Here is a 25995-nt window from a genome sequence, read left to right on the forward strand (position 1 = left end):
TCTGACTGTTACTTACAGAACAACTGGGCCATTGGCTCCTTGGAAAACCTCATTAGATAATTTTTCTAGATTGTGATTATCACTAAGATTTCTGTAAAACATAACAATAAGACAATCAGGGATAAATAACTTTGCTACGGTTACTATTTCCCAGTAATTGTTTTGCTGAATACCAAATAATAAGAATAGTTACAGCTCATCCAAGTAGGTTCCATTAAATGCATGATTCTGAATTTCCCGAATTCCATTTTTATTCAGTCGTCTGCAACAAAGAGACACATTTTAAAACATTGATTACAGAAAACTATGCTTGTGCATATTAAGTCAGATGCTCCAAATTCTGAAGCATCAGTAGAATTACTGGGTGATATAAAATTAGTTAAATAAATGGTGATCTCTAGGATTAACAGAAAGCTATTATAAAATCCCAGCCACTGTTGCTATTATAAAATCCCAGCACTCACTTGCCTCCAGAAACTGTGAAGGACTCACTGACCCAGTGTTGCTAGATTGGGGTTCAGAGGCTTTGGCATGGAGAAATAGCTGGGGAATGAAAAAGGGGACTCCCAGGAGCCATCAGACTTTTTAGCATTCTCCTCTAACAGGCAAAGTTCTCATGAAAATCTGCTGGCACATTAGTGCTGCTGGGACCAGCAGTAACTCCCTATCTGTGCCCTCTCTCCCCCTCTGAGAGATAAGGGCACTGGAAAAGGAGTGGGACTGGCTCCACATCAAGGCAGTGGGAGGGAGCTGGGTGGAAATAGTGCAGAATTTGCCAAGATAGCTGCTGAGTTTCTAATGCATCTGCTGCCTTCACAGACTACATCCCCTATATGCTCCACAGACCCCCTACTCTCTCATGTTCTCCTCTCCGAGAAAAGAATTAGGCAGCAATTCTATGAATTTAAATTCATGGAGTTCTCTGCTGAGTTTTAACTGTGGTGCTTTAACAAATTAATGTTTAATGTCCCTATCCCATGCTCCCTCCATGATCCAAAAAATTGACATTTGGGTCAGTTATATTTATCATTTATACAGTATAGTTTTTCATCTCCTTTATTGTTACTCTGTACCACTCACCCCCTCTGACACTGAATGACAGGTCTGACTGATGGCATGAAACAAACAATTAAATTAAACTTTCAGAAAACCTACACATTTTACTTCTTGTTCACAGCGAAAGCATGCAAGTGACCCACTAATCTAAGGTTCAAGATCGTGGACTTAGGTCAACATGAAAATCAAGTATAGGCTTGGCTGGAAAGATTACTCCTTTGACCACGAAAGACAGATGTACATGACTCAACGTCTGCAGTGTGTGTCAGATCAGATCATGGAAACTGTCTCCTATCCCATCCAGTCACAGGCACTATTAGAAATGCGTGAGCCAACACAGAAAGGCAAGACAATCGGATACTGTTTTTACCATCTGACACATGTATTATGTTACATCATTCATATTAGTTAGCATCTGCCACTCTGATTTTTTTTAAAAATCATAATATTGGCACTCATTGTGTTCTATCACTGCACATCGTGCTAAGTTTGTGATACTACCCTGCTGAGTATGGATCCTGCTGCCATACAATCCTGACTATGCATGGCAATCACCTGGAGGAAAAATACAGCCACTACTTTCAAGCAAAAAATATATACAAATTATACATTTACCTTTGAGTTAAACCCTGGAGTCCTCAGTCACTTTTTACTCAACTCTCACATAGCCAACCTCCCTTTGGCCCAAATTCTTCTCTTATTTAAACCAGCACATATCCTGAGCAACTTCAGACTAAAATGGAAGTCTTGCCTGAGTATGCTGAGTAAAAATAACTCGAGAGCTCCGGAATTTGGCTTTTTGTGTTTATGTTTGATCACTGTATTGGTACATTTACAAAATAAGGGTGAAATTCACTCCTGTGCAGAAGACCAGCACAAAGTCTATAGCACCATTTAAGCCTCATTTATGCTGAATTTTGAATGTTTAAGGTGAGGCATAGATTTTGCGTTGGGGTGAATTTCAATCTTTTAGATATTTTTAGGAGTTCTTAACTGAATTTACATAAAACTTCAGTTTGCCCTCCCCCACACATCTTCAGATATGGTTTGACTTTCAGCTCTAAACACACTTAACCTCTAGGGAGAAATCCTGGAACAATGAAATCAATAGCGTTTAGTGGGTATTTAAAAGGATCTGACTGAGAAAGCTGTTGAAGCATAAAACTGACTGGAGAGTGCAAGTGAGAGTGCAAGTGACTCACATTATGCCTTTCCTTTTTTAAAACATCCTTCTGAGAATATAATTTTGGGTTTTTTTCCTTTGTGAAGCTTTTCCTCAACAATAATGCAGAATGTGCTTTTTAGTTGGTCTATATTAGCTAAAATGTGCAGCAGTGATCAGATATGCCTGCCAAGGCTGGAATATGGAACACAAATAACATAGTGATGCTGGGGACTTTACATGATGTGGGATCTATTTTTTTAACATAATAAACTTAGTTCAATGGATTACTATTTCTGATATAAATATTTCACAATAGTGCAAGTGAAGGAACATTAGGATTATGTGGGGATGGAGGCAAATTTGGGTTTAAAATGAGGTATTTCCTTCCTATGGAGAGATATGCAGTACTGAGAGGTATACCAAAATGAGATCTTATTAAAGGTATACCAGAAACTGAATAAACTAAATACTGTACTTCATTCCTGGAAGAAATTAGCTCTACTTTCTGTGTAAAAGCACAGTAGTTGCAATGAAGTCAAAGGTGTGTAAAAGCAGCTTTGTCCTATTTTTCTGTGACCCATCCATGATACTCCCTGTGGGTGAAATTCACCCATGTAGATGGCAACCACAAAGCTATGCACAATTTTAGGGGATATTGATATGAATACTTAGTTTGTGGCAAGCTGCAGTGTAATCTACCCTGTTCTATCCTGTCACACACTAACTGTCTGTGAGGACTCTCTGGCCATGCAATAATAGTTCTATAGTGCACTTTTAATCTATTCCCATTTCAAAGCAGGGAAGATCAAAGTGCACTATGGATCTTCTAGTGCACTGCAGTAGGGTCCACATGGATACTCAGTGTACAGGAGAGATTTATATCCCAGTTTTCTGGAAACTAAGTGTTTGTGTAGACAAGCCCTGAGGGCTACCTCTGAATTCCATCAGCCTCATATCCCAAAATCATCCCAAGCAGCAGCATGAGACTATCTTACCCATCTCACCTTCATTTTATGGGTCACAGTCCAAAAAAAAAAAAAAAAAGACTGAGATCCACTGGTCTAGTTAAGTCAGAATGGGGCTGGGAGTCACGGACTCTTGAATTCTAATCCTAGCTGTGTCATTGGTTTACTTTGTGGCCTTGGATAGATCACCTAATCTTTGTGTCTGTTTTCTCTCTATAAAATAAAGATAATGGACTGGATTTTCAGCTGCACCCATTGTCCATTGGATGCAGTTTTTTGGTATGGCAACTTGAAAAGGAACATTAAAGGTTGATGTCCAGGTTTGTCATCCACTCTATGGCTTCTAGTGACATGGAATGAATCAAAGCTGTCCCGCTCGAGAAGGATCTTGGAGGGAAGCAGTCCACTAGATATTCCATAATTTGGAATAGGCTGTCCTTCATTTTTGGTGAATGTAGTTGATGTGGATCCTGTTGATGTGGGGGCAGAGAGGAGCTAGTTGTGACTCCCTAATTCTGGGGCTAGTTCTATGCCAACCCCAACCCTCATGTAGTTTACTGCAGCCTGAGGTCTGCTCTAAAGTTAGCTGGCTTTGACCCCAAGGGACTATTACACCAGTACAGAATAGCTGGAGTGCAGTAGCACTCAGATCTCAGTCCTTCCCAAAGTGACCACTATACCATGGGATGGGTGGCACAAGAGCCTCAGGCTCAACATGGTACTCCTACAAGCTTGGGGAATCCCCAGCAAGAGAGATAAGGCAGTTTTCTGGTCCCTTCATGTTGCTAGGGTGGCAGGTGGCATAAAGAAATCGGATGACAGGAAAGAATCTTCCTCCACAGTAGTTAGTTACCTCACCTCTTAGGGGTTTGTAGAAATTAAGAAGGTGCTGTTTGTACAGTGCTTAGAAGATGCAAAGTGCTATATATAGGTGCTAAGTATTATCATTATGATTAAATAAGACAGAAGAGGTAAACGAATGAGATTTAGGGTCTTATTCTCTGGGTAGCTATTCCATATAACAGTGGGAATATCTCTGATAATACTTTTTCACTCTTCAGCGAATATTATCTACATCTGTAGATTTTTAGGGGGATGGGATGGATAAATGGTGGGGTAGACCAGTGATTCTCAACCAGGGGTCTGGGGCTCCCTAGGGGGCCTCGAGCAGGTTTCAGAGGGGCCTCCAAGCAGAGCCAGCATTAGACTCGCTGGGGTCCAGGGAAGAAAGCTGAAGCCCCATCACATGGGGCTGAAGCCCATGTTCCTGAGTCCTGCCACCCAGGGCTGAAGCTGAAGCCTGAGCAATGTAGCTTTGTGGGGGCCCCTGTGGCATGGAGCCCCAGGCAATTGCCTTGCTTGCTACCTACTAAACCCAGCTTTTATATGCAGAAAGCCAGTTACTGTGGCACAGGTGGACCGGTAAGTTTTATAGCATGTTGGGGGAGCCGGGGGAGCTCAGGAAGAAAAAAGGTTGAGAACATCTGGGGTAGACAAACGAGGGGTGATAGTAGTTTACTTTGCTATAGCTCTATCTTCAAATATTGAGGGTCTGATCCTGCTTCCACCCAAATCAGTAAGATCAGAATTGCTTTGCTACATGACCCCTGCTTTCTATATCTGAGTCAAGCTGCAGGGAGTAATGGTAAATTTTCCAAACTAGGCACTGGCCTAAGTGGAATGAAAAAAGATTTTTAGTACAGCAAACAAACATTCAATGTGCCTATAAAAGGGATCTGGAAACCCAGCTAGTTCATTAAAAAACATGATCGTTAAGTCAAATGAGACGTCGTCTAACTACACAGCATGAAACTGCATTGTGAACTGGCCTGTAACAATATATTAGCGTTATGTACAAGTATGCCATATTTTACACATATTTACATGTAATTTGCTTGAATAATGAATGTCTTTGAATGATGTATCTGATTGCAAATATGTATGAGCTATTCGTCCTTTGGAACACAATTTGTATTATGTGGAACCAACATGGTCTTTAACCTTGGTACCATTAATTGTTAAATTTTCTCTATGCTCTGCTGTGGTTCTAAAATACAGATCTGAAATGAAAAGGCAGGAGGGAGAGAGAGAGATTACTGAATACTGAAAATATAAAAGTAGACAAGAGATATTTCTTAGTTAGGAGCTTTGCCCATTTGCAAACCCATTTAAATGTGGTGGGGATTTTAAAGTGGGTTCTGGGTTCAATTTCTACTTAGGAAAAACTGGGGGGGAAAGGGGCAGAAAGGGATCAGAGAGAAGAAACTCAGTGAAAATGAGGGTGACAAATGGAGTAGAGCACAGACAGAGTGAAGAATAAACAAAGGCTGTGTAAAAAGAGCAGTGATAATGGGGGGATACCATTCTGATGGAAAAAAAGAGGATATCTAATGATTCTCAGCTGCCCTGAGTTTATACTTGGAGGAGACAGCCATCAGGCTTATTGGCTCCATGATGCTCTGCTGGCCCCATTTGTATGCTTGCCAGCCTAACTTTTGGGGGGCAGTTCTATCCCTGACACACAGCACATATATAGCTCTCACTGTTGCCCCATGCCATTGGCTTCCTCCCATCTGTTTCCTGTATCTACATGTTGTCTTTTGTTACATACTTTGACAAATGTGTGGGACAAGAATTGTCTTTTTGTTTTGTGTGTGTCGCACTGGAGCTCCAATCCCTGTCTGGTGTCTTGAGGAGCTGCACAATACAAGTATTTAACAACAAGACAAGTTTCTTCCAGCCAGAATTTGTTATAAATGAATTCAATCTTCATGGGGTAAAAACTCCTACACATGTTTGAATTACAGGGTAAAATTCATTTTGCAAACCTATAAAATAGCACCCAACAAAGTTTCTCAGGCTCTATTCTGGAGAAGATGTGAACTAAGATGTGGTATTTGCTAATTCTTACTCACATAATGACACTTTCAGAACTCAGGCCCATGAAGGAATTCCTTTCAATTGTACGTATATTTATATTATCTTGAATATCTCTGAAAAAGAAAGTAAAGTAAAAATTAAACAGTTTTGTAGCTCTGTGATCCTTTCATTTCTTTGACAGGAAATGACGCTTCAAACACCAAAGAAATTTTTCTTTACATTAGATCTGAGAAAATATTTTACATGTAGGTTTCCTGAATGATATCACTAAGTTTGTCCAAGTACTGCTGGGGAGTGAAATGGGAGCAATTACTTCCATACTTTTGCTTTTTGCTTTCTAGAGCATGCATCTTAAGCAAGGCAAAATCAACAGTATGCACTTAGGGCTGGATCCTTTGAGCCTCAGACCCATGAATAATACTGCCACAACAAGTAATTAAAGAAGTTGCAGGATTGGCCCCTAAACTAATGCAGAGAAGGGTCATCTTTTTTGGCCCTGATTCATCAAGGTACTTAAGCATGTAAGTAATTCCTCCACTAATGTCAACTACTCATGTGCTTAAAACTAGGCACAGGCTAAACTGGGTCCTCTGACAGTTTATTGCATTGACAAGTATTCATTTCAGTCAGTTCCACAGTAGACTGTTATATATAAAAGGATAAAGGATGACTGATGTATAAAAGGATATACTCATACACATTTCTGTTACTTGCTCAAAATACAGCTCCAAGAAGTTAAACAGTATTACTCATAATTTAGACTGGGAGAATTGTTGTTTTCATGCTGCTTTTAATGGAAAGCAGTGAACATAATGAATTACTTGCAAAGCCTGAAACTTAATGCAGCTTTAAACTTGTCTCATTCTGAGCGCTATATATGGCCACGATACTGAATTATCTGATAGTTAAACAGGGGCCTCATTCTGCAAGTGTAACTCCGATTGAAATCAACAGGAGCATCAGTAAGTGAAATTCACACCTGTACAAAGAGCCAGGGCAAGGCCTTATAATATTTATACATACATGCACACACACATCCGCACGTGCACACATATACCATTAGATTCCCAATCCTGCCCCTCTGAAGTCAACAGGAGCTTTGCAATTGACTTTAAGAGGGCCAGGACTTCAACCAACATCTATTTTGGGACTTAAATGGTGTGGCCTTCTGCAAAGGGAGGAATTTCACCTCAGGCAAATAACCTATGATTCTCTAGCATAGATCGATCCAGAGTAACTAAGTCTGAAGATGATTACAAAGCTGCCTAGAACAAAGGTTTCATGGATCCTTGCATGCTGTACCTGCTATATGGAGTCACAAAGAGCTAGAGCGCAATTCCAGAAACTCCATACTTGACAAAACACAGTATCTATATATTTGAATAGCAGTACCCAAGATAGGTGGAGGATTAATATTCCTGAAGATTAATGTCATATAAGATTTAAATCTAAGCAAGAGTAGTGGAAATAGACCCCAACTTTCTATTAATATACCTCAACACCAGCCACTTGTAAGGATGAAACAAGAGTGCCTATTCATTCCCTGGCTGCTTGTGACTGCCAGCCAGGGCTGTTGAAAAATTTCTATCAAAACTGTGTTTTTGATAGTGAATTCCTGACCCTATTAAAGTCCATTGCAAAATTCCTACTGACTTCCAGGTGTCAGGATTATCAAAGCTGGTTTTTGATGGAAAAATCAGGTTTTTGACTAAATGAAAATTTTCACAGAGAGTGCTTGCTTTCCATGGAAAGTGTTGACTTTTTGTTGGGAAAAAAACAACCTGAAAAATGTTTGCGTTTTTGGTTTTTCAACAAAAAGTCAAAATTTTCCATGGAAAATTTTTATTTTCTATTTTTGTTGAAATTTTCTAAGGGAAATATTACCCTATTTTCCAACCACCTCTAATGCCAACACAGGTGTTGTCTGCAGTGATTTTTTTGTAACTTGTCCATTGGGAAGTGGATTCAGACCAACTCATTTCACACAGACAATAGAACAGTCACTAGATGACAACAAATTTCTGTCTCTACCAGTCTGGCTTGAATTTTAAATTGGTGACTTAGAAGTTAAAGGTTATTGTTGGTCCCATGAACCAAATAAAAAGTTCTCTGTCACATGCCATATATAAAATCTTGTCTAGAAAAGTCACAGGAACACTCAAATAATGTAAAACAAATTATCAATGCGCACCAGATTACAACTGGTGATGAAGTGACAAAGTCACTAAACAAATGCAAAGGGAAACGTGTCCAAGATCTTATTAGAGGAGCAGACCATTTGAATGGAGATAACAAAAAGTTAAAAGCAGCCAATATAAACTTACAATACAACTTTCTGGAGAGATTGTAGCTTATGTACAGTAGGTAAAAACTTAATGCCAGTGTTTGATATTGACCTAAAGAGGGAGAGAACAAATGAAGATTATTAGCTGTGTCTCACAAATAAAATAAAACTAACGAAGAAATACAGGAATAAAATTGGCAAACATTTAGAGTGAAATTGAGCCATGTGCAGAAGGCCTACACACCAGGAAAACCATACTTATGTCGTATAGTATGGGTGTATGGTATAGAAAAGTAGTGGCCTAACTCTGCTACCCCTGAAGTCAGGAGTAAAACTCTCATTGATTTCAATGGGAGGGGAGTAAGGGCAATGCTAAATGCTTTCTGAAATGCTACCCCTCAGGACTTAAATTGGTGTTGCCTAAGGAGCCTTTCACCGACTCCCTGCACAGGAGTGCATTTCAGCCTTCATTTGTTACGTTTCAGAAATGTATTTTGCTTAGATGTCAGTTTATCAATAGTGCGTTGGTTCAGCAACTGAAGGACCCAGATTAGGGACTGAGTTTAGGATGCCAAAAATAAAATGAAAGAAGGGCATGCCTATTACACAGATGGGGGGCCACAGGATCAAGAGTAGAAAGCATCCGATTTCTAATTTTACACCTTTTATTAATTTAATAAAGACATGAACTTCCAGACTGAGAATAATTAAAGTACCTGACATTCTGGACCGAAGGAAGGTTCTGTCCTGGTGTTTGTTTTTCCACTATCTTTTAAACAGATTAATCACAGTGACACAGAATAACATGTTTTTATAATATGTATTTGTAAATATGAACCCATTTTTAACCACAATTTTTAACCTCAACTTTAGTGGAATTGTCATTTCCACTGGAAAATGACAGCACTTCACAAACTAGGAAAAACCAGACTGTTCTAGTGTGTTGGGTATTTATAATGTGAACATACATTAGCTATGTAGCAATTAGTCCCACTTGAGATGAAGCTGAGTTTCAAAAATTGGAATCAGAACTAAATCCAAACTTCCCCCACAATAAGGATTTCTTGCATCAGGGGTTGTGGTTGAGGCATGTGACCATGCTCTTCACTGTCCAAGAAAAATTACTTGGCACACTTGAGTAGGACTCAAGGGCTTGTCTATACTTATGGCTAAATCAGCGCTGCTGCGATTGGTGGCAGTGTGCACTCCCGATGACTCCTGTATTCCAGGTCCCCAAGAAGAGTAAGGTAAGTAGGCAGGACAGCATCTCCCGTTGACACAGTGCAGTGTAGACACCGCTCTAAGCAGGGCCGGCTCTAACTTTTTTGCTGCCCCAGGCAAAAAAGAAGAGCGCTGCCCCGCCGTAACAGCCCCCTCCCAGCGCCGTGCTGTCGACCCCAGCACTGAGCCGCCGACCTCCCCACCAGCACCACGCCTCGCCGCTCAAACCCCGAGCGCCTCGCTGGGCCAACCAACCCCCCCCCGAGCGCCGGGCCGGGCCGGCCAAACCCCTGCCTCCGAGTGCCACACCGCGCTGGGCCGCCCAACCCCCCACCCCCCCCACCGAGCGCCGCGCCAGGCCGCCCAAACCACCAGGGCGCCGCGCCACCCCGCCCAAACCCCCGCCCCCCCCCCCTCCCCAGCGCCGCGCCGCCGAAACACCCCCAGCACTGCCCGGCCGAAACGAACAAACAACAAACAAACAAAACAAAAAACCCTTGAGCGCCTCCCCACTGAACAAAAAAAACAAAAACACCATGAGTGCCCCCTGCCACCCCAACATTGGCCGCCCCTTCTAAGGTGCCGCCCCAAGCACGTGCTTGGTCGGCTGGTGCCTGGAGCCGGCCCTGGTTCTAAGACAACCTAACTTAAGTTGACTTATGTAACTGAAGTAGCGTAACTTAGGATGACTTACAGCTGTAGTGTAGACCAGTCCTCAGAAGTCCACAGGGTTTATTTGGCAAGGGTTACCCTGCCACAGTCTCCTTAGATCCCTCAGGCTAGTCCCAGATGGCACAGAAAAACCCCATGGTATTTTGCAGCAGAGCAAAGAACTAGTTCCATAGAGAAAAAAACCCACAATAATCCTATCCCATAATTAAATGATGATGAAAAACTCTGGCTGAGACTCTGGAAAACATAATGAGCATTCATATAATGTTCAATGTGAACCTGAAGTGTTCTGGAAAAGTTGTTAAAAGACCCTTCAGATATTCATGATCAAATGTGGAAATCTAAACAGGACATCTAAATCCCACATTTGGGCATTTAAATTCACTCTTAGGTCCATAAAATGGCCATTCACATGCCTAGTGTTGATTCAAGTTCTCAAATGTGGAATCTGGATATGCTATTTAGACATGATGAAAAATGGGTTCTTGGCAGGGGTGGCTCCAGTGCAGCAAGCGCGTGCTTGGGGCGGCAAGCCATGAGGGGTGGCCTGCTGGTCGCTGTGAGGGCGGCAGTCAGGCGGCCTTCAGCGGCATGCCTGCGGGAGGTCTGCTGGTCCCGCAGCTTCGGCGGCAATTTGGCGGTGGGGACGCTGATGGCGTGGCACCGGCGGACCTCCCACAGGCATGCCGCCAAATCTGCGTGACCAGCAGACCGCGCGCAGGTGTGCCGCCGAAAGCCACCAGCCTGCCGTGCTTGGGGCGGCAAAAAACATAGAGCCGCCCCTGGCTCTTGGTGGTTTCATTTTATAACCACAAGCCTTTGCATTACATGAAAGACCATTTAAAGGGAAGGCAGTGAATATTCAAAAATACACCTTCGGGACAAATTATTAAATGTCACAATTACTTTGTCTTGGGAACAGGCATGTTTGCACTAGATAAAAACAATTCCAACTTGTCACAAGTGACCAAGAAAGTGCAACAAAATGTACTTTGCAAAACTAACACATACAGATAAATCGAAAGGCATTATTAATGCAACAGGTGGGTCATCACAAGATTTTTATTTTTAATGTACATCTTTCAGTGCTGCATCCTGAATAGAGTTAGCAAAACAACCATTAAAAGAGATAGAAAGACAGTGCCTGCATCACCTTCCTTACACTACTTAAAGTTCAGTCCCTAAATTAGCTGAGAATTGTGTGGGGTTTGAGCTCCACAGCTGCCTTTGATTTTCAATGAGAGTCATATGGCTACATTTCCATGCAATTGTTTAAAGGTGTTAAATGTAAGAGTCACTTGTATTTAAATACAAATTATACTATGCATTTGTTTTAATAACATCTGTGCTGAGGCAGATAACAATTGTTGCCAGATTGTGTAGGGGTATAGTAGGGCAGAAAGGAGGGAATTAATAGCTTTCCTCCCCACATCACTTCCCAGAGCTAAGCTTGGTCCTTGTGTTCAGACAGTAAAAGGACTATAGTACCCTTGCACCACCACCATCACCACTAGGTCCCCCCAAAGAGTGAGTCATGTTGGTCAGCAGAGCTTGCACCCCACAGGTGGGAAGGGGAACTTGTAAAATCTGCGTGATGCAGCAGTCACTATCCTTCTGTTCTCACAGAGGTATTGGGCAGCATTCTGTTCTCACATCAGGTATGTGTAACTAGACTGGCTTTAAAGGCATGGGATTATGGAGTGTACAATTTAGAAAATCAGAACACTTTTATTAAATCTGTAGGTGGTGTAGTGAAGTGCACTGGTGGACAGGACGATGATTAGAAACAGGCGAGACTGTTTTTTTAGCAAGTCATGTGGCAGAAAAACTAAAAACACTGGTTAAACCATAGTCCTGTTGGGCCTCACTCTCTCTTTTTTACTCAACCAACAAATCTCTAGGGTGGATAATCTTGTAATAATGTAGATAATCCCATTTACTGGATATCCTTCCTGCAGGACAGTTTTGTCAGTTTTGGCAAGGGTTACCTTGCCACAGTCTCCTTAGATTCCTCAGGCTAGTCCCAGGTGGAACAGAAAAACCCTATGGTCTTTTGCAGCAGAGCAAAGAATTAGTCCCATGGAGAAAACATATATGTTCTGTGTATGCTACCTTTAAACATGTGTCTCCTTTAATCCACATTATAACTGAATCCCATCTACCATACATATAAATAGCTCTGTAGCAGCTCGCTTCTCCTCAGATTGCTGATGGCTGCATTCCAAAGTCATAATTGTCTTTTAAAAAAGGTTACACAAGATGGAGAATGTTTTCCAAAAAACAAAACACCCATCCACCCACATCTCTGTTGGATTTTCTGGTGCTTATTTGCAGATATTGAGCCAAATTCTATTCTTATTTACGCAACCATAGGAGATGCCCCATAAAATTGAGAGCATGGTTTAACTTATTAACTTATTGTACATATTTGTTAAATGAACCAAATACGTAAGTCAGAGATAAAGATGAGGTTTCTAAATATTTCACACTGGTTTATATTATAAACATATACATATGTAGATATATGTACACACACATATCCTAATAAAATAAACAAACTAAGATCAGAAGTTAGTTTTAAATACAGAAGCCATTTGAGATATAAGTCAAGAATTCAGCAGTTAAGAACACACTCAAATAACCTTTCAGAACAAAAAGCCATACACTGTCGGCTAGATCCTCAGCAGAAGTAAATTGACATAGCTCCAGATCTGGCCTTGTATGTTACATGCAAATCCCAAAAGATAGTTACATATAACGCGGATGAAAAATTCTAAACAAAACAGGAAATATTTTGGTTTTGGAGTGTTTCAATTCTAATTCTTGAAAATGATCCAGTGGAATCAGGGGCGGCTCCAGGCACCAGCGCACCAAGTGCATGCCTGGGGTGGCAAGCCGCGGGGGCAGCCTGCTGGTCACTGTGGGGGCGGCAATCTGGGAGCCTTCAGCGGCATGCCTGCGGCGGTCTGCTGGTCCCGCGGCTTCAGCAGCAATTCGGCGGCGGATACGCCGAATCCGCGTTACCAGCAGACCTCCTGCAGGCATGCCACCAAAAGCCTCCTGACTGCTGTGCTTGGGCGGCAAAATACATAGACTTGTCCCTGAGTGGAATGTCAGTTCTGTAATGAAGCTTTAGCAGGCAAACACTAACCAAGTAATTCGGTATATGCTAACATTCCACAGGAAGGTGTGTAGTGTGTAGGGGAGATTACCATAAAACTCTCAGGAGCAGACTGAGCCACTTAGCCACAGTCCTGATCTGGAAGAATCGTAGAGTCACCACCCCCGAGGGGAAGCTTTTTGGAAGGGATTGTACCTCAGGGAAACATAACTAATTCTTTTGAAGCTCCTTAAGGTATCTTTCGGATGGTGCAGCCTGCTCCTTTACAGTGTGCCCAGCCCAGTCCATGGACTGATACAGAAGTAGTCAGAGCTATCTAGTCAAAGTGCACTCCCAAGTGCAAGGGCTACAAATGACCTTGACCCTAGAGCAGAGCATGCATATAGGTGGGGAACGTCTCTTTGTGCCCACCTGCATTCCCTTCCTCCCCTGAGGATACACTCAAGGACCAGGGGCTACGTGGAATTTAGTGTTAATCATTATTATGCTGTACTGTATCCTTGTAGCAAGGCCAAAGATCTCTGTATTTAGGAAGCATGCTATTAATTGTGTGTGCCAGCTCTTCCAATAAGTCATATCCTACATGCACAAACACAGTGATGGAAAGCCTGTGACAATAGGTTTGCCATCTACAAAGCAAACTAGTTTACACATAACATGAACATTATTTCCACTATTTCCTGAAACCTAGTTATACAGCCACAATAATGTTCTGAAAATGTTATATTTAAATACTCTTTTCCTTTTAAATTGAAATAATTCAAGGTTGGAGCTGGACATACCCACTGTAACAGCATCATAGGACCTAGATTACAAATGTGAACTAATTTTGGAAAGAAAAGAGAGGTTTGAGAAGGCATTGCTACATGTCAATGTACAATACTTCAGCTTACTATCCTTTCCCTAATGAGAGTGAGATAAATGATCTTGTACCCGTAAAAAAGTCAACAAGTTACCATTTTGAAACAGACTCTCTCTTTGGCATATACCCAAGAAAGCCAATTAACAGTTCTGTCTCTGCTTGAAAAAGACTGGTGAGGTAGTTTATGGTGTGTTTTTTAGTTTGATGATATCTGACCCAGAAAAGTTTATTATATTTTAGTACAGGATTTTTTCTCAGACTTTTTTCCAATGATAATATAGGATGTTAATGTGCTGCAGAGGACTCCATTACTTCACGTGGGGATGTACTTCTACCAGAGCTGACATGCAATACCATATTAATATTCAATACTTAGAAAATGTAATTATCCCATAGGTTGATGGGTGTACTGAGAAATCTAGCCATCACTTCTTCCCTAGCCATAATAAAGAACTAGTAATAGTGTTCATATGTTAGAAGAATCTTATAGAAAACCCCTTAAGCAGCATGTTGCAAAGTTCATTAAATTGATGAGCTACTGATATTTTAATACTTTGCCCAGTGTCTCTCCATCTCATGCATTGACAATGTTTTATGTTTTGTATTGTCTTCTGCAAACTAACAACAAGTACCTATTTTTGCTTTAGTTTTTTTGAACTGGGTTTTGATTATCCTATCATAGACAATGTACTGACTGTGGATCTTAGAAAATACGATTTGCCATACTGGGCCAGGCCAGTAACCCATCTAGTCTGATATCCTGTCATTCACATTGACCAATATCAGAACCTTCAGAAGAAGGTGCAAGACTACAACCTACAATTTCTTCCTAGCTTCTGATGGTTAGTCTGAGTTATGTTGTGGTGCATGAGAGTTTGTTACTCCCCGTACAATTTTTATCCTATTTTATGAGTTGTGGATGTTCTCCACACATATAGCCATATATGTGCCTAATCCTTTTCTGCCTCCTACTAAGCACTTGGCTTGAATGGAATCATGTGGCAGGGAGTTCCACAGATTAATTATGCAGTGAGTAAAAAAAGTATTCCCTTGTTGCAGTTTTAAATTTCTTGCCTTCCATTTTCATTGGCTATCCCCTTGATCTTGTATCATGAGAAAGGATAAACAGGAGAACCTGATTTACCTTCTTTCTAGCAGTTGTTCTTTTGTACATTTCTATTGTGTCCTCTCTGAGCAATTTCCTCTCTAAACAAAACTATCCCAATCTTTTCATCATTGAAATAAATATATCTCTGTCCTCTAAAGAGGTGTTGAGAGAAAGGCAAATGGTAGCCTGTGAAACAGTCAAGAGCATGGAGAACATTGCAGTATTTCATCTAGAAATGTGCCAAGGAAGGACATCTGGGTATCATTGTCGGCATAGGAGGGTATAAACAGCTTGAAAGGACAAGGGTCTGTCATCATCACAGCACTCATTCTTTCTCAACCAATGACTATTCCAGGGTGGATATATATTAAATAGTCACTGGGCTAGAGAGAGGAAGTGGGAAGCCTTGAGTCCAGTGCTCTGAGGCCACCTACCAGATCAGGCCCCACATGCAACTTAGATACCTGAATGTCTATCTTTGCAAGGTTTGCAAATTGCTCAGAGATTTAAGGGGAGATAGGCCTACAGTGGGGCAGAAGTGTGTATGCCCCATGGGCCAAAACTTCGGTGCTGAGGGAACTTTGACAGCAAAAAGTTAGGCTGAGTGAGTTTAGGCACCTATAGGGCTAGACAAAAGCCATCTGGGAGTTTTGTGGATTGCAGCGATGCTGTGCACAGGTACTTAGATGTCTAACTCTGGAGTTTAGGTGCCCAAGGTGCTTTGTGAATTGTACCCACGGAATTAGAAATCATCAGAGCTGGGTGAACAAATTGTTATGTAAATCAGCACAGCTCCATGCTGCTACAGTGATTTAGACCAGCTGAGAATCTGGACCAACATTCATACTAACTTTTGGAAATTGCTATTGAGTAATTATTAAAGTTTATAACTGAATAATACTGCAAGGTTTGGCATTTTAGCAATCAAATAACTGTTCGGAAATATCTTTTCCCCCATTAAACTGTAGTAAGCACTGTCCCAAAGGTGCTGTGGAGGGGAACTTTAAGGAGAAATTGAACATAGGTTTAGGGAAAATAAGGGAAAGGAACACAAAGAAATGGAAAGGAAAAAGGGAACCAGAATGTGAAAGAGCTGTTGGTGGGATTAATACTGGTGACATGTCAGGCTATGACAGCTATGTGGGGAGAGAACTAGCACAATAGTCAATACCCTATAGTGAGCAGAGAACGGTGTGCTTTGATATCTTAGAGTTCGGTTTCCACGCATTCAAAAGTGTGGATGTTCTCTTTGTCACACACGACTGTCTTGTAGCTATCTCACTTGGGCCATAATTCAGCACCCTTTGACGTCAATGGAAAGACTCCCAATGGTGCCAACATATAACTGGGCTGGGGAGGTTTACCCTTTCCTTGAGCATCCTATTCCATGCATTCCCACTTGGAAAATGAGTGAAAACAGTGTATTGATATCTATCGAAAGACAGATGCTTTTGTATTTCCATATATCAGTTAGTTATATTTGAGAAAATATGCTATTGTTCACTCTTTTTCGTAGGCATGGCTAGCCCTGCCAAGTAAACTGTATTTGGCATAGGTTATTCACTCTTTGCTGCTTGCTGTGAAGATTTTATTTAGGGTAAACAGTGACATACTTTTGCACCTATGTAGCCATCTATAGTCAAACATAAAGGTGTAGTAGTTCATAGAGTACTGTGTAATATTCAGTCTGGCAGCCAAAGGAAAAAGGCATGTGAATTCTACTCATGACAACTGGAATATCAGTCATTTTCCCCATTGCCAAGAAAATATGCCTCTACACCACAAGAAGATGTTTGCATTGTTATTTCCTTATTCAACATCCTGACATTTAGTTAGTCAAATTTCATTGTGACTGCAGCTAGCTTTGGTATAGCAGATACTCGGACAGACTCTAGCCAGGTTACAGCCCCATTGCTTCTCAGTGGCGAATGCCCAGCACAGCATCCCTCTGGAGGAGGGGAACTCTCTGTTGGAACACTGCCCGGCATTGGAAAAAGCTAATGTACTCAATGATTTTTTTGCCTCTGTCTTCACGAACAAGGTCAGCTCCCAGACTGCTGCACTGGGCAGTACAGCATGGGGAGAAGGTGACCAACCCTCTGTGGAGAAAGAAGTGGTTCGGGACTATTTAGAAAAACTGGACGTGCACAAGTCCATGGGGCCGGATGCGCTGCATCCGAGGGTGCTAAAGGAGTTGGCGGGTGAGATTGCAGAGCCATTAGCCATTATTTTTGAAAACTCATGGCGATCGGGGGAGGTCCCAGATGACTGGAAAAAGGCTAATGTAGTGCCCATCTTTAAAAAAGGGAAGAAGGAGGATCCGGGGAACTACAGGCCAGTCAGCCTCACCTCAGTCCCTGGAGAAATCATGGAGCAGGTCCTCAAGGAATCAATTATGAAACATTTAGAGGAGAGGAAAGTGATCAGGAACAGTCAGCATGGATTCACGAAGGGGAAGTCGTGCCTGACTAACCTAATTGCCTTCTATGATGAGATAACTGGCTCTGTGGATGAGGGGAAAGCAGTGGATGTGTTATTCCTTGACTTTAGCAAAGCTTTTGATACGGTCTCCCACAGTATTCTTGCCGCCAAGTTAAAGAAGTATGGGCTGGATGAATGGACTGTAAGGTGGATAGAAAGCTGGCTAGATCGTCGGGCTCAACGGGTAGTGATCAATGGCTCCATGTCTAGTTGGCAGCCGGTTTCAAGCGGAGTGCCCCAAGGGTCGGTCCTGGGGCTGGTTTTGTTTAATATCTTTATTAATGATCTGGAGGATGGTGTGGACTGCACTCTCAGCAAGTTTGCAGATGACACTAAACTAGGAGGCGTGGTAGATACACTAGAGGGTAGGGATCGGATACAGAGGGACCTAGACAAATTAGAAGATTGGGCCGAAAAAAACCTGATGAGGTTCAACAAGGACAAGTGCAGAGTCCTGCACTTAGGACGGAAGAATCCCATGCACTGCTACAGACTAGGGACCGAATGGCTAGGTAGCAGTTCTGCAGAAAAGGACCTAGGGGTCACAGTGGACGAGAGGCTGGATATGAGTCAACAGTGTGCTCTTGTTGCCAAGAAGGCTAACGGCATTTTGGGCTGTATAAGTAGGGGCATTGCCAGCAGATCGAGGGACGTGATCGTTCCCCTTTATTCGACATTGGTGAGGCCTCATCTGGAATACTGTGTCCAGTTTTGGGCCCCACACTACAAGAAGGATGTGGAAAAATTGGAAAGAGTCCAGCGGAGGGCAACAAAAATGATTAGGGGTCTGGAGCACATGACTTATGAGGAGAGGCTGAGGGAACTGGGATTGTTTAGTCTCCAGAAGAGAAGAATGAGGGGGGGATTTGATAGCAGCCTTCAACTACCTGAGGGGGGTTCCAAAGAGGATGGAGCTCGGCTGTTCTCAGTGGTGGCAGACGACAGAACAAGGAGCAATGGTCTCAAGTTGCAGTGGGGGAGGTCCAGGTTGGATATCAGGAAAAACTATTTCACTAGGAGGGTGGTGAAACACTGGAATGCGTTACCTAGGGAGGTGGTGGAGTCTCCTTCCTTGGAGGTTTTTAAAGCCCGGCTTGACAAAGCCCTGGCTGGGATGATTTAGCTGGGAATTGGTCCTGCTTTGAGCAGGGGGTTGGACTAGATGACCTCTTGAGGTCCCTTCCAACTCTGATATTCTATGATTCTATGATTCTATGATTGGGCCCTGTGCCTCTGCCTACTTCCTTGTACAGAAGTTGGGGATATGGTGTGATGGGGGCTGTGCTCTGCTACACCAGTCCCCCACTGCAGCAGAGTCCATTAAGGTTCCTCTATCACTGGCACAACTCAGAGCTGCTTGGCTGCCTTTGGCACTGTGGGTTAGGGGTTTATAACTGGCTTCATGACAAGTGCCACCATCTCCTGCACTGAGTGAATCTAGTTCTAGAACTCCATCTCCACTCACTAAAGGAATGCTACACAACAGTCCAGAAGGGACATATTATGGGGACAGAGAGGACTCCAGCAACACATAACTCACAGGAGAGGATTTTTTTTGTAATATCTTGGGTCAGATCAGATCTATAAGACGTCTAGTGAACTGAAATGCACAGAATAGACAAACTTCATTAGCATTACACAAAGGTCCAAGATCTTAATTAGCAGACAATTGTGATGGTATTGCTCCTTAATGACAAGAAGCTTGCAACAAAATATCAGTGTTTTGGCTAACGTTTAGAGGAGAGCATTCTGAAGCTCCAGTGGCAGAATTACTGCATCTGATTCCCTTCTCACACCATTGATTCCTATAGAGTTATTACTGATTTACACCACTGTGACAGGTGGCTCAGGGCCCACTATTTTGTTAAATCATTGGTGAATCACAGCAGGTGAAGATTCCTCACAATCTGAAAAGGTGTTTATTTAGGGCTGTCGATTAATTGCTGTTAACTCACACGATTAACTCCAAAAAATTAATCGTGATTAAAAAAATTAATAGCGATTAATTGCACTGTTAAACAATAGAATACCAATTTAAATTTATTAAATATTTTGGATGTTTTTCTATAATTGCATATATATTATATTCTGTGTTGTAATTGAAATCAATACGTATATTATTTTTATTACAAATATTTGAACTGTAAAAATGATAAACAAAAGATATAGTTTTTTTCAATTCACCTCATACAAGTACTGTAGTGCAAGCTCTTTGTTGTGAAAGTGCAATTTACAAATGTAGATTTTTTGTTACATAACGGCATTCAAAAACAAAACAATGTAAAACTTCTGAGCCTACAAGTCCACTCAGTCCTACTTCTTGTTCAGCCAATTGCTAAAACAAACAAGTTTGTTTACATTTATGGGAGATAATGCTGCCCACTTCTTATTTACAATGTAACCAGTAATAGAGAACAGGCATTTGTATGGCACTTTTGTATCCGCTAATCCACATCTGAGCTTTCCTGGGAACGTTCAAACTAACATGTAATCAATGGCATCGGCCTGCAAAAAGCTGAATCATTCATGGACAAGTGACTTGCCCAGGTGGCTACAAACTCCATCTTGTTGCTGTGATTTTGAGAACAAAGGGGTTTTCGCCCACAAGAGAAAGAATATAAAAGGCCCTGGAAACCCCTCCATTTTGTCTTCAGCTGGCTCAAGAGATGGCCTCTCCACCCCAAAGAGATGCCTGAAAAACTAGAACAAAGGACAGTAACTACGGGGGGTGTGAGTAATTGCTGCACCCAGTCTAGGAAGGAGTCCAGTCTGTGAAAGAAGCTTATTGGAACATCTCTGGTGGTGAGATTTCATCTGTAATCAGTTTCTTAATGAATTAGGGTCAGACTTGTGTGTTTTGTTTCATATTGCTTGGTAACTTACTTTGTTCTGTCTTTTATTACTTGGAACCACTTAAATACTACCTTTGCTTATTAATTAACCCAGCGTAAGTAATTAATACCTGGGGGAGCAAAAAGCTGTGCATATCTCTCTATCAGTGTTATAGAGGGCGGATAATTTATGAGCTTACCCTGTATAAGCTTTATACAGAGTAGAAAGGAATTATTTGGGGTTTGGATCCCATTGGGAGCTGGTGCAGCCCAATGTGCCATTAGCCTTCTTGGCAACAAGGGCACACTGTTGACTCATATCCAGCTTCTTGTCCACTGTAATCCCCAGGTCCTTTTCTGCAGAACTTCTGCTTAGCTAGTCAGTCCCCAACCTGTAGCAGTGCATGGGATTCTTCCATTGTAAGTGTAGGACTCTGCGCTTGTCCTTGTTGAACCTCATCAGATTTCTTTAGCCTAATCCTTCAATTTGTCTAGGTCACTCTGGACCCCATCCCTACTGTCCAGCATATCTACCTCTGCCCTCAGCTTAGTGTCATCCACAAACTTGCTGAGGGTGCAATCCATTCCATCACCCAGATCATTAATGAAGATGTTTAACAAAACCAGCCCCAGGACCGACCCCTTGGCCACTCCGCTTGATACCGGCTACCAAGTAGACATCGAGCCGTTGATCACTACCCATTGAGCCCGACAATCTAGCCGGCTTTTTATCCACCTTATAATCCATTCATCTTGGACTATACCATACTTCTTTAACTTGGCGGCAAGAATACTGTGGGAGACCATATCAAAAACTTTGCTAAAGTCAAGGTATATCACATCCACCACATTCACCATATCCACAGAGCCAGTTATCTCATCATAGAAGGCAATCAGGTTGGTCAGGCATGACTTGGATCATCACTTCTTCCTCCCTTCCTTAGCGGAAAACGTTTGTTTTGTCTTAATAACAAAATCGAGTACACTGGCAGAAGATGATTTCATACCACATTTTAATGAAAACAGTGAAAAAAATAAAATTCACCACTTTTTGTTCTACTCGTGAAACTTCGTACAATCTTTATTGACTGGAAGCACAGCTGCAATTTGTGTGCAAAAATTGTGCTGTGCCAAGAGGAGACAAGGTAAATTTTACAACAAATAATAGAGTTACTGGTGATAAACCCTTCTCTTTTTATGTTCCTGAACATTCTGGCACTTAATGAGATTATTTCCTCTTGTCAATTACAGCAGTTATTTTATTAGATATTGTGACCGGGTCAGGCCAGATGGCAACAGGAGAACGATAGAAGGTAGATACATTAGCCCCAGATTAAGCAGGTCCCTTTCCCCTGAGTAAGAAAATGGGCTGTTCCAGAACAATCAGGAAGTTGCTGGAACCAATTATGGCAGGCACGCTAATTAGGATACCTGGAGTCAATTAAGAAGCTACTAGAATCAAAAGGACAGGCAGGCTAATCAGGGCACCTGGTTTAAAAAGGACCTCACTTCAATTAGTGAGGTGCGTGCGAGGAGCTGGGAGCAAGAGGTGCGCAAGGAGCTGAGAGTGAGAAGGCATACTTCTGGAGGACTGAGTAGTACAAGCATCATCAGGCATCAGGAGGAATGTGCGGTGGAGATGATTAAGAAGGTGTTGGGAGGAGGCCATGGGGAAATAGCCCAGGGAGTTGTAGCTGTCACGCAGCTGTTACAGGAGACACTGTATACAGCTGCGATCCACAGGGCCCTGGGCTGGAACCCAGAGTAGAAGGGGGGCCCGGGTTCGCCCCATTCCCCCAACTCCCTATTTGATACAAGGGGAGTTGACCTGGACTGTGGGTTCCACCAGAGTGGGTCAGCAGAGACTGCGGGGATTGTTCTTCTCCCTTTCCCCATGCTGGCCAGTGATAAGGTTAGCTGAGTGAACGGCAGGTTTGAGCCACTAGCAAAAGTGGTCAAACTGAGGGCTGCCATGAATCTCTGAGGCAAGCAAATCCGCCATTAAGCGCAGGACCCACCAAGGCAGAGGAGGAACTTTGTCACAACTGGTGTCTAGGGGTGGGATTTGGTGTGCACAGTGCAGCAGAAGAAGGAGGGTGTTACAAAAAAAAAAAAAGGGGGGGAGATTTTTTTCCCCCTCACCACAATGGATGAAGTAGTGCGGGCACTGATACAAGCCACGGCTGCCCAGCAGGAGGCTACCCGTGTCCAGACAGCTGCCCAACAGGAGCAGTACAGCTGCGCAGGAGACCAAATGCCTGTTGATGGCCCAGGCTGCTCAAGACTGTGCTGTGTTGCAGGAACTGGTAAATCAGGTGAAGGCCCTTACAGAGCTGAACCACAGCCATGATGGGATGTGGATCATATGGGCCAGCAATTGCCTGAAGAAAATGACGCGGGAGGATGACGTAGAAGCATACCTCCTGGCCTTTGAGGGGACAGCCCTCCGGGAGCCTTGGTCTTGAGATCAGTGGTCTGGCATCCTTGCCCCATTCCTGTGTGGGGAGGCCCAAAAGACCTATTATGATATGTCTGAAGAGGCTGCGGCAGATTACCCCAGCCGAAAGGAGAGATTCTGGCCAGCTCTCGGGTAACGACCACAGTGCGGGCCCAGTGATATCATGAGTGGAGGTACCAGGAAAACAAAACCCCACGGTCCCAATTATATGACCTCATCCATCTCTCACGAACATGTTTACGAACTAAGTCCCAGAGTCCGGAAGAGATACTAAAGGTTCTGGTCATCCACCGGTACATGAGAGGACTACCACCAGACCTTCGTGCCTCGGTAAATCAGAACGAACCTTCCACCTATGATGAGGTTGTCGCACTAGTAGAGAGGCGAAGGACGGCAAGAGAACTGTCCTGACCACTTAAGGAAGAGGCACCCTGGGTTAAAATAGCAGCACCAAGCCGCAGAGCTCGGGCAATTGGGCCCCTAGGAGGGCCCAGGTGGAAAAAGAGAGAGGCTGAAGGCCCATCAGAGGCCCCAAAGAGTCAGAGCACTGAGGGGGAAGAGGATAGTGTCATTAGACTGCCCAAACCAAGAGACCCAGGGAATGCCTAGGGCCCCATACAGATGTTATGCCTGCGGGCAGTGGGGACACATAGCTGCACAGTGTCCCAATGCCGAGCAGCCTAGGAAGTGTAACCTGGGGAACTAGGCAGACCCATGCTCCCTAGTCTGCCTGGTGGGGGTTGCACTAACCCCCATATGTACACCAGACCAGTAAAACTAAATGGGGCAGAGACCACAGCACTGGTTGATTTGGGGAGTGTTATCATGCTTATTTCAGAGAAGCTTGTGAAGCATAGTTAGCTGCTGCATGCAAAACGCACATGGGCAACATGAGTCCATGGGACAGTTAGTTACTACCCCCCCCCATCCCAGTAAAAATTGAAATCCAGGGGAACACTACTGAGGTAGCAGCAGGTGTAGTCCTAAACTCCCATACCCGGTGCTCATAGGGAGGGACTGGGAGAAAAGGGGGAAACCTTGAAGTTAGTGAAGCATCCATGGTGAAAGAAGGGCAGCTAAGGCCTTGGGGACCTGGATCCTGACCCAGGGACAGAGGGTCACCCTTGTGGGCAGGTGGACCAGGGTAGCTAGAAAGGAGGCTGCCCCAGAGGAGGAAATTTTGGACGGGACCAAGCTGAGGACCCAAGGTATGACAACATTAGGAAGGAGGTGACAGAAATAGATAGGGGTCCCTGTGGAAGGGAAAACCCAGGGACCAGGTCCCTAAATTCATAATGAAAAAGGATCTCTTGTACCGGGTTGCACCAGTACAGGGGCAGAAGGCACAGCAGCTTCTAGTACCTCAAAAACACCAGAATGCTGTATTAAACCTTGCCCATAGTCATCATTTGGGGGTAGAAAAGACCCTGACACAGGTCCTACAATGATTCTTCTGGCTCGGAGTACATGAAGAAGTGCGGAGGTACTGTGCCTCGTGCCCGGAGTGTCAGCTGCACAGTCCCCATCCTCACTTGAGGGCACCTTTAGTACCCCTTCCCATCACAGAGGTGCCCTTTGAGTGAATAGCCATGGACCTAGTGGACCCCTGGAGAAGATGGCCCAGGGCCACCAATATATACTTGTCATTCTGGACTATGCTACTTGCTACCCAGAAGCCACCCCCCTGCGGACCACGGCCTCTAAAACGATAGCCAAAGAGCTGCTGGTGCATACCCCATACCCCGTATTGATGAGTTAGTTGACTGCCTGGGCAATGCCCGATTTTTGACCACCCTTGATTTAACAAAGAGATACTGGCAGATTCTCCTTGCCAAAGATGCAAAAGAAAAGACAGCATTCGCTACACCAGAGAGTCTGTTTCAATATACTGTTCTTCCTTTTGGACTGCATGGGGCACCTGCCACCTTCCAGCATCTTATGGACAAGCTTCTGTGGCCCCATACCAGTTATGCAGCTGTGTACCTGGACGAAATGATTATTCATACCCCCAATTGGGAGACCCACTTGGGAAAGGTGGAAGCAGTTCTGGACATGCTAAGATGGGTTGGCCTCACAGCCAACCCAGCCAAGTGTGCTATAGCATTAGCTGAGGCTAAATACCTTGGCTGCATTGTAGGAAGGGGCATGGTCAAGCCCCAACTGAACAAACTGGAGGCTATCCAAAATTGGCCTCGGAGAAATCAGAAAAAGCATGTCCGGGCATTCCTGGGTGTGGTGGGATACTACCGGTGATTTATTCCCCCATTTCGCCACCTGATGGACCTGATAAAAGCCCGGGGTCTGGACATGGTAAAGTGGACAGACGCTGCAGAGAAAGCATTCATGGATCTATGGACAGCCCTCTGCTGTAACCCCATGCTTATACCCCCGGACTTCAACAAAGAGTTCATTTTGCAAACAGATGCATCTGAAGTAGGATTGGGAGCTGTCCTATCGCAGATGGTCAGAGACAAAGAACACCCGATCCTCTATCTCAGCAGGAAACTCCTCCCGAGAGAGAAGTAGTATGCAGTGGTTGAGAGAGAGTGCCTTGCTGTGAAATGGGCCATGGAAACACTTTGTTATTACCTATTGGGACAACAGTTTACCCTTGTGACCGATCATGCACCACTCCAGTGGATGCAGCGTAATAAAGAGAAGAATGCAAGGTGATCAAATGGTTCCTGTCCCTACAACCTTTTCAATTCACCATACAACACCGGGCCAGAAGCCACCATGGCAACGCAGATGGCTTGTCGTCCCAAGTTGCCCATCCCCGTGGTGTGTGACAGGGTCAGGCCAGATGGCTACAGGAGAGTGATAGAAGGTAGATACATTAGCCCCAGATTAAGCACAGGACCCACCAAGGCAGAGGAGGAACTTTGTCACAG

General features: G+C 43.5%; 1 protein-coding gene across 3 annotated transcripts in view; it reads right to left on the minus strand.

The window, feature by feature from the left end:
• FSHR (follicle stimulating hormone receptor) overlaps positions 1 to 25995 on the minus strand; it is a 179463-nt gene that overhangs the window by 21325 nt on the left and 132143 nt on the right. For 2 of the 3 annotated variants that reach the window (XM_054024383.1, XM_054024381.1), the window contains 4 exons: positions 8391 to 8462; positions 6102 to 6179; positions 194 to 262; positions 17 to 91 (listed from right to left, as the gene is read on the minus strand). In XM_054024383.1, the coding sequence (XP_053880358.1) occupies positions 17 to 91; positions 194 to 262; positions 6102 to 6179; positions 8391 to 8462 (294 nt within the window). The remainder of the gene's footprint in view (positions 1 to 16; positions 92 to 193; positions 263 to 6101; positions 6180 to 8390; positions 8463 to 25995) is intronic. The other variant, XM_054024384.1, reaches the window with a different exon arrangement.

This window comes from Malaclemys terrapin, chromosome 3 (assembly GCF_027887155.1).
Source record: "Malaclemys terrapin pileata isolate rMalTer1 chromosome 3, rMalTer1.hap1, whole genome shotgun sequence".
Lineage (NCBI taxonomy): Eukaryota > Metazoa > Chordata > Testudines > Emydidae > Malaclemys > Malaclemys terrapin.